We start from the raw sequence: 14,781 nt of genomic DNA, 5'->3' as shown, positions 1-14,781 counted from the left end.
ATGGATATTTTGAGGGCGCCTGGGTGGCTCAGTGGGTTAAGCCGCTGCCTTCGGCTCAGGTCATGATCTCAGGGTTCTGGGATCGAGTCCCGCATCGGGCTCTCTGCTCAGCACGGAGCCTGCTTCCTCCTCTCTCTCTCTCTGCCTGCCTCTCTGCCTACTTGTGATCTCTCTCTGTCAAATGAATAAATAAAATCTTTAAAAAAAAATGGATATTTTGAAGTAAAATATTGGTTATTGCATGCATTTGTTCTAACCTATCTGGGGGGCTGCCTGAAGGACAGGTGCAAGGTACTGATTTTATGTAACTCAGAAAAAAAAACAGCAGGCACTGGTCATAGAAGTTACCAGGCAAACTACAAAAGTGAAGACACCTGAGGTAAGAGATTATGGGTGGAGATATACAATAGACCATCAAGGTCTGGGGGAGATGCTGGGTGAGTTTTGTTTGTTTTTTTGAATTTCAGATGTTCAAGACAGGTATGTACATGGGGAAATTAAGATAGCCATGAACATTCCCCCAGCAAGAACCATGCTCAGCAAAGTCCTGAGAAGACCTTAAGCTTTCATCTCGGGCTGATCCCTAGGCTCAGAGCAAGTTCAGCTAAGCAGTGAAGGCGTGCCCCAGCACAGAACCCATCTGCACAGTGGTTGTCCTCTCTCTTTTTTGGTTGGTGACATTTTTCTTTGTTCATTTGAGTTCCTGCCACTCAAGGAAATCTCTGCCAAAACATTACCTAAACATGAGCTAAAGAATCAGAGACCTCAGTGATCACACATAATAATAGACTTTAAAGAATTTGCAAAAGTACCACAACAAAAGACTACTATAGACTTCAACAGTCCAAAATCAAAAACAAAACAATGAAACCCCCCAAACCTCAACCTCTAGGGAAGTGGGAGAATCTGATTTCTAGAGTTCACTCATATGTGGAATTTAAGAACCAAAACAAATGAACATTGGGCGGAGGGAATGAGAGGAAAACTAAGAAACGCATTCTTAACTGTAGAGAACAAAGTGATGGTGACCAGAGAGGAGGGACAGGGGGATGGGTGAAACAGGTGATGGGGATTAAAGAGTGTACTTGTTATGATGAGCACTGGGGTTGTGTATGTAAGCGATGAATCACTAAATTTTATACCTGAGACTAATATTGTACTATATGTTGACTAGCTGGATTTAAGTAAAAACTTGGAAGAAATAATAATAAGTCAAACCTGCTAAATGTGATCAAAAACTAAGAAAAAAATGGACAAAAAACTAAAAGACAGAAAAAATTATATAGGGACAAAAGAAATTCAGAAATACATTCTATTTAGAATAGCATCAAAAAGAATATAATACTGGGATGCCTGGGTGGCTCAGTGGGTTAAGCCGCTGCCTTCGGCTCAGGTCATGATCCCAGGGTTCTGGGATCGAGTCCCACATCGGGCTCCTTGCTCAGCAGGGAGCCTGCTTCTCCCTCTGCCTCTGCCTGCCTCTTTGTCTGCCTGTGCTCACTCGCTCTCTCTCCCTCTGTCTCTGACAAATAAATAAAATCTTTAAAAAAAAAAAAGAATATAATACTAAGAATAAATTTAGTCAAAAAAGTCAAAGACAACCTTTTAAAAGGATAAGAAAGTTGAAGGCTTACACTTCTGATTTTTAAATTTACTGCAAAACTACAGTAATCAAAACAGTGTGATATTGGCATTAATAAAAAAGATGCATAATGATCAGAATAGAACAGAGAACCCATGAAGAAACCTTCACATATATTGTCCATGAATTTTAGGCAAGAATGCTGAGACCATTCAGTGGGAAAAGTCAATCTTTTCAACAAATGGCACTGAGAAACTGGGATGTTTGGATACAAATGAATACAGTTACCTTATATACAATATACACAAATTAACTCAAAGTGGATCAAAAACCTAGACATAAGAGTTAAAATTCTGAAACTCTTAGAAGAAAACATAGGGGGAAGTCTTAATGATTTTGGATTTGACAATTATTTATTGACTATGACACCAAAAGCACAGGAAACAAAAGAAAAAGATAGATAAAACGTCAATTTTTAAAATTTTACGTGAAAGGACACTATCTAAAGAGTGAAGAGACAATGCACTGAATGGGAGAAAATATTTGCAAAGCATATATCTTATAATATACCTCATATCCAGAATATATAAAGAGCTCTTACAAATCAATAACAAAACAAACAACCCAATTTTAAAAATAGGCAAAGGACTTGAATATACAATTCTCCAGAGAAGGTACACGAAAGGCCAATAAGCACATGAAAAGATGCTCAACATTAAGTCATTAAAGAGACACAAATCAAAACCACAATGAGATATGACTTCACTCATGCTAGAATGACTATTATACACATAAACAACAAACCTGAAAATAATAAGGATTAGCAAAATATGGAGAAATTGGAACACCTGTGCACTGCTGATAGAAATATAAAATGGTGCAGCCACTGTGGAAAACATTTTGACAGTTCCTCAAAAAGTTAAATATAGAATTACCGTATGATGCAGCAATTCCATTTTCAGGTATACACCCAAAAGAAGTGAAAGCAGGAACTCTAACAGATAGTTGCACACCAGGGCTCATTGGAACATTATTCACAGAAGCCAAAAGGTGGAAATAACCTCAATATCTATTAAGAAATTGATGGATATACAAAATATGGTACACCCAGACAATACCATTCAGCCTGAAAAAAATGACATTTGGTCACATTCTACAACATGGATGAACGTTGAAAACATGTGCTAGGTGAGATAAGCCAGACGCATAAGGGCAAAGGTATAATTCCACTTGGTAGAGGTACCTAAAATAGGCAAATTCTTAAAGCCAAAAGTATATTAAAGTTTAAAATCCTGGGGATATGAGGAGGAGGGGGGAGTTACTGTTTAATGGGAACAGAGTCTCCATTTGGAATGAAAAAAGCTTCTGCAGATGCATGGTGGTAACTGCTGTACAGTGTTGTGGATTTACTCAGGGCCACTGAATTCTACACTTAAAAATGGTGAAACGGGTAAATTTTATATTTTAGCTTAGGAAAAGAAAAGAATGAAAAAAAACAAACAACTCTCAGTGGAGGAGTGGCAACATATCATAGTGAAGAGACCAGTGAAGTGGAATGGGGTATATATGTACATAGGTGTGGGCACAGGAAAGGACATCTGTGTAAAATAAAATACGTTCTTTCCAATTTAAAAAAATGCTGTTGCTTTGGACCATCCCAGTTTAATTTAACCAGAATCTCTGTGGTTGGATCCAAGAATTGATTTTTTTTTTTTAAATCTCCTCAACTGATTCTAGCATACAAGCAGTGTTGAGAGCTACTGATCCATATACATGTTACTCCGTTTATTTTTTCTTTTATCCAAGCCTAAAATTGTGCTACTGTGAAATAAACCTAGGGCCTGCATATTTGCTTTGGGGCAATAACATCATAAAAGGAGCAGCACCACCCACCACCGGAGGCCACAGAATGAGGCCAACAGTGACACCAATGGCTGTTCCTATGGAGAAAGGAGATGAGCCTAAAGTCAATTTCAAGGTCTGTTCACTCTCCCCTGACCAGTTTTGGAATCTCAGCGTTTGTGTGGTCAAGAGGTTCAGGTTTCCTTAGAGCCTATTATAGTTTAATGTAATCCCTGGCTTTCGTATGTAGGGTTTGAGAACCAAAAAGATATTGATTTGATTCCTAGACCTGCCATTTACTTGACATAGGGAAGACATATAAAGCTTGTAATCTGCAGTTTCTTCCTCTGTGAAATGGGAGCACCACTGTCCTCTCTGGAGGCTCAGCAAGGATAATAGATTTGTGCACACCCTGTTAGGAAGTGGGACTGTAGGATTGGAACCCAATCAAGGCTTCTTGCATACTCAGCCTCCTCAAGAGATCATTGGAACCCAAGTCTGGGGTGCTACTTTCTACCCTTCGGCACTTAAGTGCCAGATGGCTGGGACAGGAAGGGATGTGAGAACACCCTAGGAGCTTAGAGATTAATTAGAACAGGCTTTACTGAGTTGGAGTGACTGAAGGGAGCTATGAAGAAGCTTCATGGTGCAGAGTTGAATCTACCACCTTAGCACCCACACAGGTCCCTGAAGGGATTCTGGGGGCCTGGAAGGGGGTAGGTGAGGATCGCCACTTACTTCATAGCCCATGAAGATGCCAATGGGCTTGGTGGGCTTTATCCTGATGCCAATGTTACCTTCAGTGTTGAACGGCAGGCTGTTGCCCTTGTCATCAATGATCTGGAAAAAGAAGTCGTGAATCCCACACTGCTGGGCCATGCCAGCATGCCTGCCCCACCCGCACAGTACTTGCCCATTTGTGTGACACCACTGAGAATAAATGGGGGGAGGAGCCCCGCCAGAAAATAGATGACAACTGTCAGAACTCTTTGAAATCAGGAAATGATAAAACCCAAGTTATGGGTCTATTGGTCTCATGGATATGCAGACATGGCAAATGAGTCTTCAGGCTAGAAAACACAGATCAGGGCGCCTGGGAGGCTCAGTGGGTTAAGCCTCTGCCTTCGGCTCGGGTCATGATCTCAGGGTCCTAGGATCGAGTCCCGCATTGGGCTCTCTGCTCAGCAGGGAGCCTGCTTCCTCCTCTCTCTCTGCCTGCCTCTCTGCCTACTTGTAATCTCTCTCTGTCAAATAAATAAATAAAAATCTTAAAAAAAAAAAAAAAAAGTGGGGCGCCTGGGTGGCTCAGTGGGTTAAGCCGCTGCCTTCGGCTCAGGTCATGATCTCAGGGTCCTGGGATCGAGTCCTGCATCGGGCTCTCTGCTCAGCAGGGAGCCTGCTTCCCTCTCTCTCTCTGCCTGCCTCTCTGTCTACTTGTGATCTCTCTCTGTCAAATAAATAAATAAAATCTTTAAAAAAAAAAAAGAAGAAAACACAGATCAGGAAAAACTAGAAGCACCAGCTGATGGAGAGAGCTGCCAGTGCTCTCTTCAGGTGCTCTGGTGCCATCTGTTATGTGTGAGGCTTCTAGCGGAGAGGACAACAACTGGGGTAGGGGGTGGGGTGGAGAGGGCACAGCTGGTTCGGTGGTCTGGTGTCACACAATTGTCCAATTCCAGCTGAGCTCTAACTGCTCCCAACAAATGCCTTTAGGACCAGACCTGGACATCGAAGGGGGGCACACTTTTCCCCATGGAACCCGGCTTGATCTTCATTCCCCGGAGAGTGCTACAACATATTCCCTATTCACAAAAGAAAGAAAATGGGGTTGGTCAGAGATCCAGGCTCACTATAAAGCATCAAGAGCCACACACAGCATCCCCACCCACTAATGTCATTTGATGTGGAGCCTTTACAGGGAAGCTAGAAAGCCCAGATTCTAGGCATAAGGCATTGGCCCAACTCCAGTCAGCAGATATTAACCACATCTGACATGGACTGGGCCTGTGCTAGCTCCTGGGGCTACCAGGTCCAGTGAGAAAAGCCAAAAAAGAAGCAAGTGAAGATCCTGGTGCTGTGGCCATGTAATAAGAGGTGTTATATGCCCACTGTATGTGAGACGTGTGTCTGATGGCTAGAGGAAGACATAAAATCATTTAACACTGACTCAGGCTATTAAACAGTGACAGGAACCCTGTCTCAATGACTCAGAGCTGTGTGAAGAATATTCAGATTGTGGTGTTCCCACAACGATTGCCCCAAACATCTCTACTATCCTAGCATCCAGTGTAACACTTGCTTAAAAACAAGAGTAACTACAAGGTCAGCATGTACAAGGGGTTGAACATTGTACCCAGAGTTTTCTACACCTCCTTTCATTTCCCTTATCACAACTCAGCAAGATTGGGTTATATATTTAATTTGGAGGCATAGAAGCAGAGACTCTGGAAGGTTCAATGCTCAGCCTGTAGTCTTGAAGCCTGTAATTGGCAAGCTGAGATTTGAACCAGTGTTTGAATTCCTGAGAAGGAAAGCTCTTTCCCCCTTTGCTATGCTGCTGCTCATGGTGCAGGCATGTGGGAAATGTTCCACAAGTGAGTCAGTAGCTATGAAAATACTTTCAGAAATAAAGCACTATCCAGGTATTAGGAAGTATTCTGTTGTTGCAAATGGACCTGGGTCATGGGCATAGTGTAGTTCTCAACCCACCTTCCTCCTTGTCCAAATATAAACATGAATCATCCAAGGACAAAACTAGAGTCTTAGTATTTCTTAGGCCTCAAAGCAGATCAATTAACTGATGATTTAAAAGCATATATTTTTTTTTTTTTGCAAAGAAGTCAGAAAAGTAAGTTAATTGAGGCTAAAATAGTCATTTGCCTCCAGATCCTGAAATGGTAGTCATCCCTCTCTCAGCTACAGGGAAAACAAGGAGGTTGGGGAAAGTGCTTCTACCCAATGACAGAAATGGCTTCAGAATTGTGTTGGAGGAAAGATACCTGTCCCTTCCCCTACTATCATTGATAAAGTTTTTGTGGTTCAAGACATGCATGATACTATGAATGCCCTGCCACCTGGCTGCTCAGTGATGTCTTTGGGAGTCATACTATGTGTGTGTGTGTGTGTGTGTGGTATATAAAGAAAGTCTCTGCTCCCTCCACAACACCAGTTAGTGTCCCACAGTCAAACCTGTATGTTGTCCATATAAACACCCAGAAAGGAACTTCTGGGGCCAGCTCCTAGCTGCCTGTGATTTTCACCCTAGGAAGGGATGGTGAAGTGGGCAGGACTTACAGATGGGGGCCTCCGTGTTACTGGAGAGAACCTCCCAACCTGCCACCCCTTCTGGGCTCCCTAGAGTGCATGATCACAGGGACGGTGGCACCACATCCTTAGACCCCTTTTAAAGTTTCGTCCAATACTTTTCTGGACATTGGCCTCCTGACAGACTGATGAGTTGTGAATTGTCTTTTTGCAAATTGATTTGGGGCAAACTAGCCTAGAAATCTGGAGCCACCCATTGGCCTCAGGCAATGCTGGGAGCAGAATGGGGCCTCTGCACATTCATTGTTCAGCTCTTCTGCTGGGCTCAGCAGTTCAGCACATCCTGACTGACCCAGAAAGGACATCAACCTACTGTTTCTGACTGGCCATAGACCTCATGGAGCAGAAGGCCTGTCTTTCTTCTCCACTCCTCTTGCTCCTCCGGCAGCAGAGCCTCCCCGCCAGTAGTGCAGTGTTCCAGGGTGGGGAACCTGAGACTTCAGGGAAGGCAAAGTGACAAGAGAACTTGCAGTCAGGCCTTGGAAGCTCTGCCCCAGGCCCAGAGTGTTAAGAGCTCAGAGTCTCTTCATCTGGATCACTCATGCTTCTGCTTCCTCATGTTCTTACTTGCCTTTTCGGCAATTTGGTCAAAGCCAAGTGGAGGTCACTCATCTCCTGGCAAGGGGTAGGTGATGGTGGTGAGGCTAATGGGTTTGGATCAAAGGTTTGGATCAACTTTGGAAGCTGACATAAAAAGGTGGCAAAGATGTATTGATCAGACATTGTCTTCACATTCACTATGGCTATAAGGGGTATTTCATAAACCATAATGTGCTGGGGGATAAGATCCTAAGAGCATGTTAGGAGGCTAACAGAACTGCATTGCCTTCTCTGAAGAGTAGGGTCATGCAAATTGAAGGGCTTTTTTATTTGTGAGCAGAGGATGCAAGTTAGAGGGTAGAAATGAATTGCCCAGGACATCGAGGAAGACTGGGGTGAGTTCAGGAAAAGAAAACAGTGTTGCTGTAGCAGCCCTAAGAGAAAGAATTTCAGAGAGAGCATTAAAGTCAGCTGTGAACATCAGTAGTAGGTACACTGCATGACGTAAATCCTCTTTTTCATTCTTCCCCATAAAATTTTCTGCTAATAAAAAAAACCCCACAAAATAATGATGGATTCCCTGAAGGAGGTGGGGAGACATGATTGAGGTCTGAGTACCGGGTGGCCTGGGCTGAGTCAGGTCATCTCTTGGGGATGAGAGAGGTAGCAGACACCTGGTTCACCTTCTTATCTTCATCCCTTGTCCTGGTACACCAGAGTCCAAGTCAAGGGCAGGAGGGTTGAGTTCACTGAGGGTGTCTTCTTCATCCTTCTGCAGCTTTATCCGAAGTAGATAAAACAAGCAGATTCTCTGATGCTCTGATTAGCTATGTTTTGGTTATATTTTTACTGGGTTTGGACAAAGATCATAATCTGAGGAATGTTTCAAAAAGTAGCTTAATATGAGCTTTGAAATACAGATGGAAACAGAATCGTTGGATTCTGTTTGAGGATTCTGTTTCAGCTTGAGGCTTCATGAATAAAATCAAACAGTGTTTCAGAGTTAGTTTCATAAGGGTAGTCGTAGAACACTTTAATTTTTTAATTCTATATTTAAGACATGTTACTCTGATTTTTGAATAGCCATTTTTATCTCACACTCTTTAAAAGATAAATAAATGCCCATACATTTCAAAGAGCATATTTCAGTTTAGCTAAAATTAACTGGCAAACATGGGGAAATGCGAAAATAAATGTCTGCGGTAAGAGAACATGATGCATCCATCAGACTGACAGAATTTTTTAAAATTCTGACAATAACAAATATTTCCAATGTTATGAAACAATGGGAATTCTCCTATCTTGCTAGCAGGAGCATAAATTGGTTCAATCTTTGGAAAATCACATGGTAAAACGTCATGTTAAGTGTGAACAAGCAATTCCTCTTCCAGAAAAATACTACGGAAATACATGCTTATATGTATCAGCATACATGTAGAAGAATTCAATGGAGCATTAATCACTAATAGTCCCAAAATGAAAACTATCCAAGTTGTCCATTAATGGTAAAACAGATTAAAAAAAGCATGATGTTTTCATACTATGGGATATTATACAGCAATGAAAACTAACTATAGCAACCTGTAGCAACATAGACACATCTTAAAACCTAATGCTGAAAAAAGAAGCCATATATTACAGAATAATATATGATTAAACACATAAAGATCAAAGGCAAGTAAAATATAATAATTTGTTTAGGGATATTTCCTTAGGAGATAAACTATCAGAGAAAACAGGAAATGAACACCATAAAAGTTGAGATAGTAAATTTCTTTAGAGGAGAAAGAGAGCTATATAGAGATCTCAGGGGTGTGGGCAATATTCTATTTTTGTGAGTCAGGTGAGTGGTGACACAGGTGTTTTTCAACAGTTCATTAATTTATACATTTATGTCTTTTTAAAAAGATTTTATTTACTTGACAGAGAGAGAAATCACAAGTAGGCAGAGAGGCAGGCAGAGAGAGAGGGGGAAGCAGGCTCCCTACTAAGCAGAGAGCCCAATGTGGGGCTTGATCCCAGTACCCTGAGATATGACCTGAGCCGAAGGCAGAGGCTAAACCCACTGAAACACCCAGGTGCCTCTACTCATTTATGTCTTACTCTGTATGTTTGACCTTTCATAAGAGAAAAATTTAAAAAAGAATAAACTCTAACTGGTGTAAGGTGATATCTCAATGTGGTTTTAATTTGAATCTCCCTGAGGGCTAATGATGATGAGCATTTTTTCATGTGTCTGATAGCCATTTGTATGTCTTGATTGGAGAAGTGTCTGTTCATATCTTCTGCCCATTTTTTGATGTGTTTGTCTGTTTCGTGTGGGTTGAGTTTGAGGAGTTCATTATAGATCCTGGATATCAACCTTTTGTCTGTACTGTCATTTGCAAATATCTTCTCCCATTCCGTGGGTTGCCTCTTTGTTTTTTTGACTGTTTCCTTTGCTGTGCAGAAGCTTTTGATTTTGATGAAGTCCCAGAAGTTTATTTTCGCTTTTGTTTCCTTTGCCTTTGGAGACGTATCTTGAAAGAAGTTGCTGTGGCTGATATCAAAGAGATTACTGCCTATGTTCTCCTCTAAGATTCTGATGAATTCCTGTCTCACGTTGAGGTCTTTTATCCATTTTGAGTTGATCTTTGTGTACGGTGTAAGAGAATGGTCGAGTTTCATTCTTCTACATATAGCTGTCCAGTTTTCCCAGCATCATTTATTGAAGAGACTGTCTTTTTTCCACTGTATATTTTTTCCTGTTTTGTCAAAGAAAGATTAATTGACCATAGAGTTGAGGGTCCATATCAGGGCTCTCTACTCTGTTCCACTGGTCTATGTGTCTGTTTTTATGCCAGTACTGAAAGACTCCGCATATAGACAACCCCCTCCCCCAGCTATTGATTAACTAACTGCTTCTTGGCTTTTCTGTAATCGTTTGGCTTTGCCCTTCCCCTGTTAGACCCTTCCCCCAGTTAATTGTTTAACCGCTCTCTTGCCTTTCTGTAACCGCTTGGCTTTTAGGGGGTGATACTGGTCTCCTGTTTAAACAGGATACCTTATGTGCATAGTCACGTAGGCAAGGAGGGTCGCCTAGGTACGTGGGCCTAGTCACGTAGGCAGGATGTTTCTCTGCTGAGTAATAAGGTCCAGCTCCCCCTCCTCACTCCCCCTCCCCGCCTTTTTCTTCACGCGCTGGGGTCCTCCAAAGCCAATCCGCAAACACCGAGTATGCCTTTACATTCAAACCAGCCAATGAGAACCTTGTAACTATGCTTCTGCTTCTGTACGTATGCTTTCGCTTCCCCAAACCCTATAAAAAGGCCCTGAAGAAAGGGCTGGCGCGCGAGTCCTCCTAAGACTTGATCGCCCGCAGGTACCTGTGACTACTCAATAAACCTCGTGCTGTTTGCATCTGATCTGTGGCCTCAGCTCGGTTTTTGGGTCCCGGGGTCTCCTCCTGAGGAAGAGTGCTTAAGAGGAGGGGTGCTTAAAACCCGGGGGGATCTTTCAGTACCATGCTGTCTTGGTGATCACAGCTTTGTAATAAAGCTTGAAATCAGGTAAGGTGATGCCGCCAGCTTTATTTTTGTTTTTCAACATTTCCTTAGCGATTTGGGGTCTCTTCTGATTCCATACAAAGTTTAGGATTATTTGCTCCAGATCTTTGAAGAATGCCGGTAGAATTTTGATCGGAATGGCATTAAAGTATAGATTGCTCTAGGCAGTATAGACATTTTAACAATGTTTATTCTTCTGATCCAAGAGCATGGAATGGTCTTCCATCTTTTTGTGTCTTCTTCAATTTCTTTCATGAGTGTTCTATAGTTCCTCAAGTACAGATCCTTTACCTCTTTAGTTAGGACAACAGGAAACAACATGTGTTGGAGAGGATGTGGAGAAAGGGGAACCCTCTTACACTGTTGGTGGGAATGCAAGTTGGTGCAGCCTCTTTGGAGAACAGTGTGGAGATTCCTCAAGAAATTAAAAATAGAGCTTCCCTACGACCCTGCAATTGCACTCCTGGGTATTTACCCCAAAGATACAGATGTCGTGAAAAGAAGGGCCATCTGTACCCCAATGTTTATAGCAGCAATGGCCACGGTCGCCAAACTATGGAAAGAACCAAGATGCCCTTCAACGGACGGATGGATAAGGAAGATGTGGTCCATATACACTATGGAGTATTATGCCTCCATCAGAAAGGATGAATACCCAACTTTTGTAGCAACATGGACGGGACTGGAAGAGATTATGCTGAGTGAAATAAGTCAAGCAGAGAGAGTCAATTATCATATGGTTTCACTTATTTGTGGAGCATAACAAATAGCATGGAGGACAAGGGGCGTTAGAGAGGAGTAGGGAATTTGGGTAAATTGGAAGGGGAGGTGAACCATGAGAGACTATGGACTCTGGAAAACAGTCTGAGGGGTTTGAAGTGGCGGAGGGGTGGGAGGTTGGGGTAGCAGGTGGTGGGTATTATAGAGGGCACGGCTTGCATGGAGCACTGGGTGTGGTGAAAAAATAATGAATACTGTTTTTCTGAAAATAAATAAATTGGAAAAAAAATTAAAAAAAAGAAACTCAAAAAAAAAAAGAATAAACTCACAATGATGTAAGGCTTACTGAGTGTTTTTCATTTGGATCTTGGAGTCTTGCTTTAATGAACTAATTATCACCACCAACACTTACCTAACACACACACACACACACAAGCACACACATGTCAAAGAACCACAGTTAAAAATAGACCATGGTACACTGGATCCCTTTAATTCCTTCCCAAAGATTGTTATGACCAGCCACCACCACTTCTAATATACCTGGTAGAAGCTTGCTGTAGAATCATTCGATATATAGTTGACGCAGCAAGGCACTGGGTGATGGGGTATTTCAACAACATCTAGAAAAGGAGGAGAGAAGAAATTTCATTTTTATAGTAAAGACTTAAAATATCAGTTAATTATTAGCATTTTAATTCTGATCTCCCCTCTAACGAGAGCCCATTATTTATTTAATTCTTTCACTATCCCTATATTGAGCATCAATTTTGTCCATGGCATGCATTAGGCACTGCTGAGTGAAAGCAAGAAGAGTAAGGATAATACATTGCTTACACTATAACTTAAACTAATGAGAAGTTATGCTTGTCATGCAAGCATGCTTAAAGACGACCTTGAGAAAAACATGTACAAGCAGCAGGCCTCTGGTGGAGGGGATGATACACATCCTTGAAGCCCAACGGCTAGGAACCTTGGCCGGCTCAGGGTAGAACACTGCCCTACTTGCCTTTTTGTCTCCCCTACCTCAGAGAAAGCCACCTATTAAGGTAATCCATTTAAGTGCATTTGCAAAATTACAAATCTCATGCTGCTGGCCCAGACACACCCTACTTCTCTTCTTGTTTACTTTGTTTACCTCTAAAACTTGTGACCAACATATGACTCACACTCCTTCTTGTTTACCTACTAGACAGATGGCTAATGTATAACCTTCTTTTCTTCTCCTTTGTTATCTCATATCTAATAAATTCAGGATTGAGGAGTTGTTTGGGGTGACAGTCCTTCCAGCTGTGGTCCTCTGCTCCCATTCTCTTAACAGCTGACTTGTTTGTGCCTCATTCTTCTCCCATGTGCCATTAGGAAAGCAGCATAGGGGACCCTCAACTAAGTCACATTTTTTCAGCACGGTCTGGTTTTTGAGTTGGAAGCACAAGTTTCTTCTAGGAGTTTCTCAGAACTGGAAGGTTAGTGTTCTTACCTGTTCAGCGACCTTGGGGTCAAACTGGGGCATATGATGGATGAAGAGTGTAGCCCCTGCTGTCCATGGTTCCAAAATGCACCCGAAGACAGCCAGAATCCAGCCCGTGTCCGAATGGCACCACAAGATATCAGATGTCTTCAGTTGCAGAAATTTCCTGCTAACTCCAAAATATAGTGACCTCAGCTACGTGACTGACCATGAGAGAATGTGATCAAGGGCTGGGGACTCTGATTTTCAGGTGGTGACCCACCACTCATTCTCAGTGCATGTGTTTGAATGGGGCTCCAGACACACTCCCACAGCACGTCCGTAGAGTATGCCAAAGCCCATTTTCTGGTCGTGTGTGCCTTCAACTGGTTTAGTTATAATGATTCTTAAGACTGGGAATATGGGGACAAATCTATAGCTCTTTTCTTGGATTTGACTCTGTTACTGATACAGTCCCAGGTAATGCTGGCAGCCATTTGGGGATAACAAGGAATAATAAGTGTTTCTGAGAATACCATCAAAACTCAGCAGAAACAGGGCTGACAGATGGAGAGATGAAAACCTAATCTAGAGACTATTTTTGTCTGAAGCCAAACCCTGGAGTGCTCTGTCTCAGGATCCATTAAATTCCTGTACTCATTTTTTGGCTTAAAGATGTTTAGATTGGTCTTTCTGTCATTTGTGATGAAGAAAGAGAAAGGGGGGAGAGAGAGAGAGAGAGAGAGAGAGAGAGAGAGAGAGAGAGGAAAGGGAGAGAGAGAGATTTAATTTTTAATATTCTATCTTGGCAAAGGACTGGAAACAGACAATAAGCAATAACTGAAAGGTGGAGTGGAGAAGGTTTCTCATTTCCCTACCCTACCTTACTGCTACTGAGGAACCTCTGTGAGCATAACTCCTTTCCCATTAGCAGGTTATGGCTTTGAGGAACTTTACAATTAATAGGGAAGGGCTCTGATAAATGATCAACCCTCCCTCACCCCAGCTCTCTCAGGATTGTGGCTCACCCACAAGAATTTACTAGCTAGGAGGATTTGTCTTTTCAGCGTCGGACTCCCTACCCACTGAACATCTCTTCTGGGGTGTCTCTCAGGCACCTCAAATCCACCAGATCCTAATTTCTCCTGACTCCCTTTGACTAATTCTTTCTCCTCCAGTGTTCTCTGTATTTCAGTGAATGTCATTACTATCCATGCAACTGTCCAAGCCCCAAATCTGAGTCAACATTGACTGGCTCCTCTCTTGTCTCCCACATCACTCCCACAGACAGTAGATCCCATCCATTTTACCTCCTAATATCTCAAATATGTTAACTTCCTTCACGTCTCTGACACCTTTGCCAAGCCACTGCCATCTTGGATTATTCTAAGACCCTCCAACTAGTCGATCTAACTCTATTCTGATTTTTCCCAACATAGTCTCCATATTGCAGCTAGTGATCTTTTATCTTTTTTCCTTTTCGTTTTTCTTCTCTCTCTCTCTCTTTCTTTCCCTTTCTCTCTCTCTCTATTTCTTTCTTTCTTTCTTCTTGAGAGAGAGAGTGTGCACATGCAGAAATAGGAAGTAGGAGGGGAGAAGCAGAGGGAGGGGGAGAGAGAGAATCCCAAACAGACTACACGTTCAGCACAGTGCCCAATGTGGGGCTCAATCTCATGACCCTGGGACATGACCTGAGCCGAAATCAAGAGCCAGATGCTTCACAGACTGAGCCACCCAGGTGCTGCCACGTGATCTTTTCAAAACACAAATCTGATCAG

General features: G+C 42.3%; 1 protein-coding gene across 1 annotated transcript in view; it reads right to left on the bottom strand.

The window, feature by feature from the left end:
- The window catches only part of ACSM1 (acyl-CoA synthetase medium chain family member 1), a 51,339-nt gene that overhangs the window by 6,856 nt on the left and 29,702 nt on the right, over positions 1–14,781 (bottom strand). Inside the window, exons 6-10 of the mRNA XM_044233026.1 lie at positions 13,034–13,193; positions 12,097–12,176; positions 7,062–7,185; positions 5,146–5,226; positions 4,163–4,264 (exon numbers count right to left, since the gene is read on the bottom strand). Coding sequence (XP_044088961.1) covers positions 4,163–4,264; positions 5,146–5,226; positions 7,062–7,185; positions 12,097–12,176; positions 13,034–13,193 — 547 coding nt within the window. The remainder of the gene's footprint in view (positions 1–4,162; positions 4,265–5,145; positions 5,227–7,061; positions 7,186–12,096; positions 12,177–13,033; positions 13,194–14,781) is intronic.

This window comes from Neovison vison, chromosome 14 (genome assembly GCF_020171115.1).
Source record: "Neovison vison isolate M4711 chromosome 14, ASM_NN_V1, whole genome shotgun sequence".
In the NCBI taxonomy this organism is placed as follows: Eukaryota; Metazoa; Chordata; class Mammalia; order Carnivora; family Mustelidae; genus Neogale; species Neogale vison.
The sequence above is the reverse complement of the archived record's forward strand: the minus strand, read 5'-3'. Positions and strand labels throughout refer to the sequence as shown.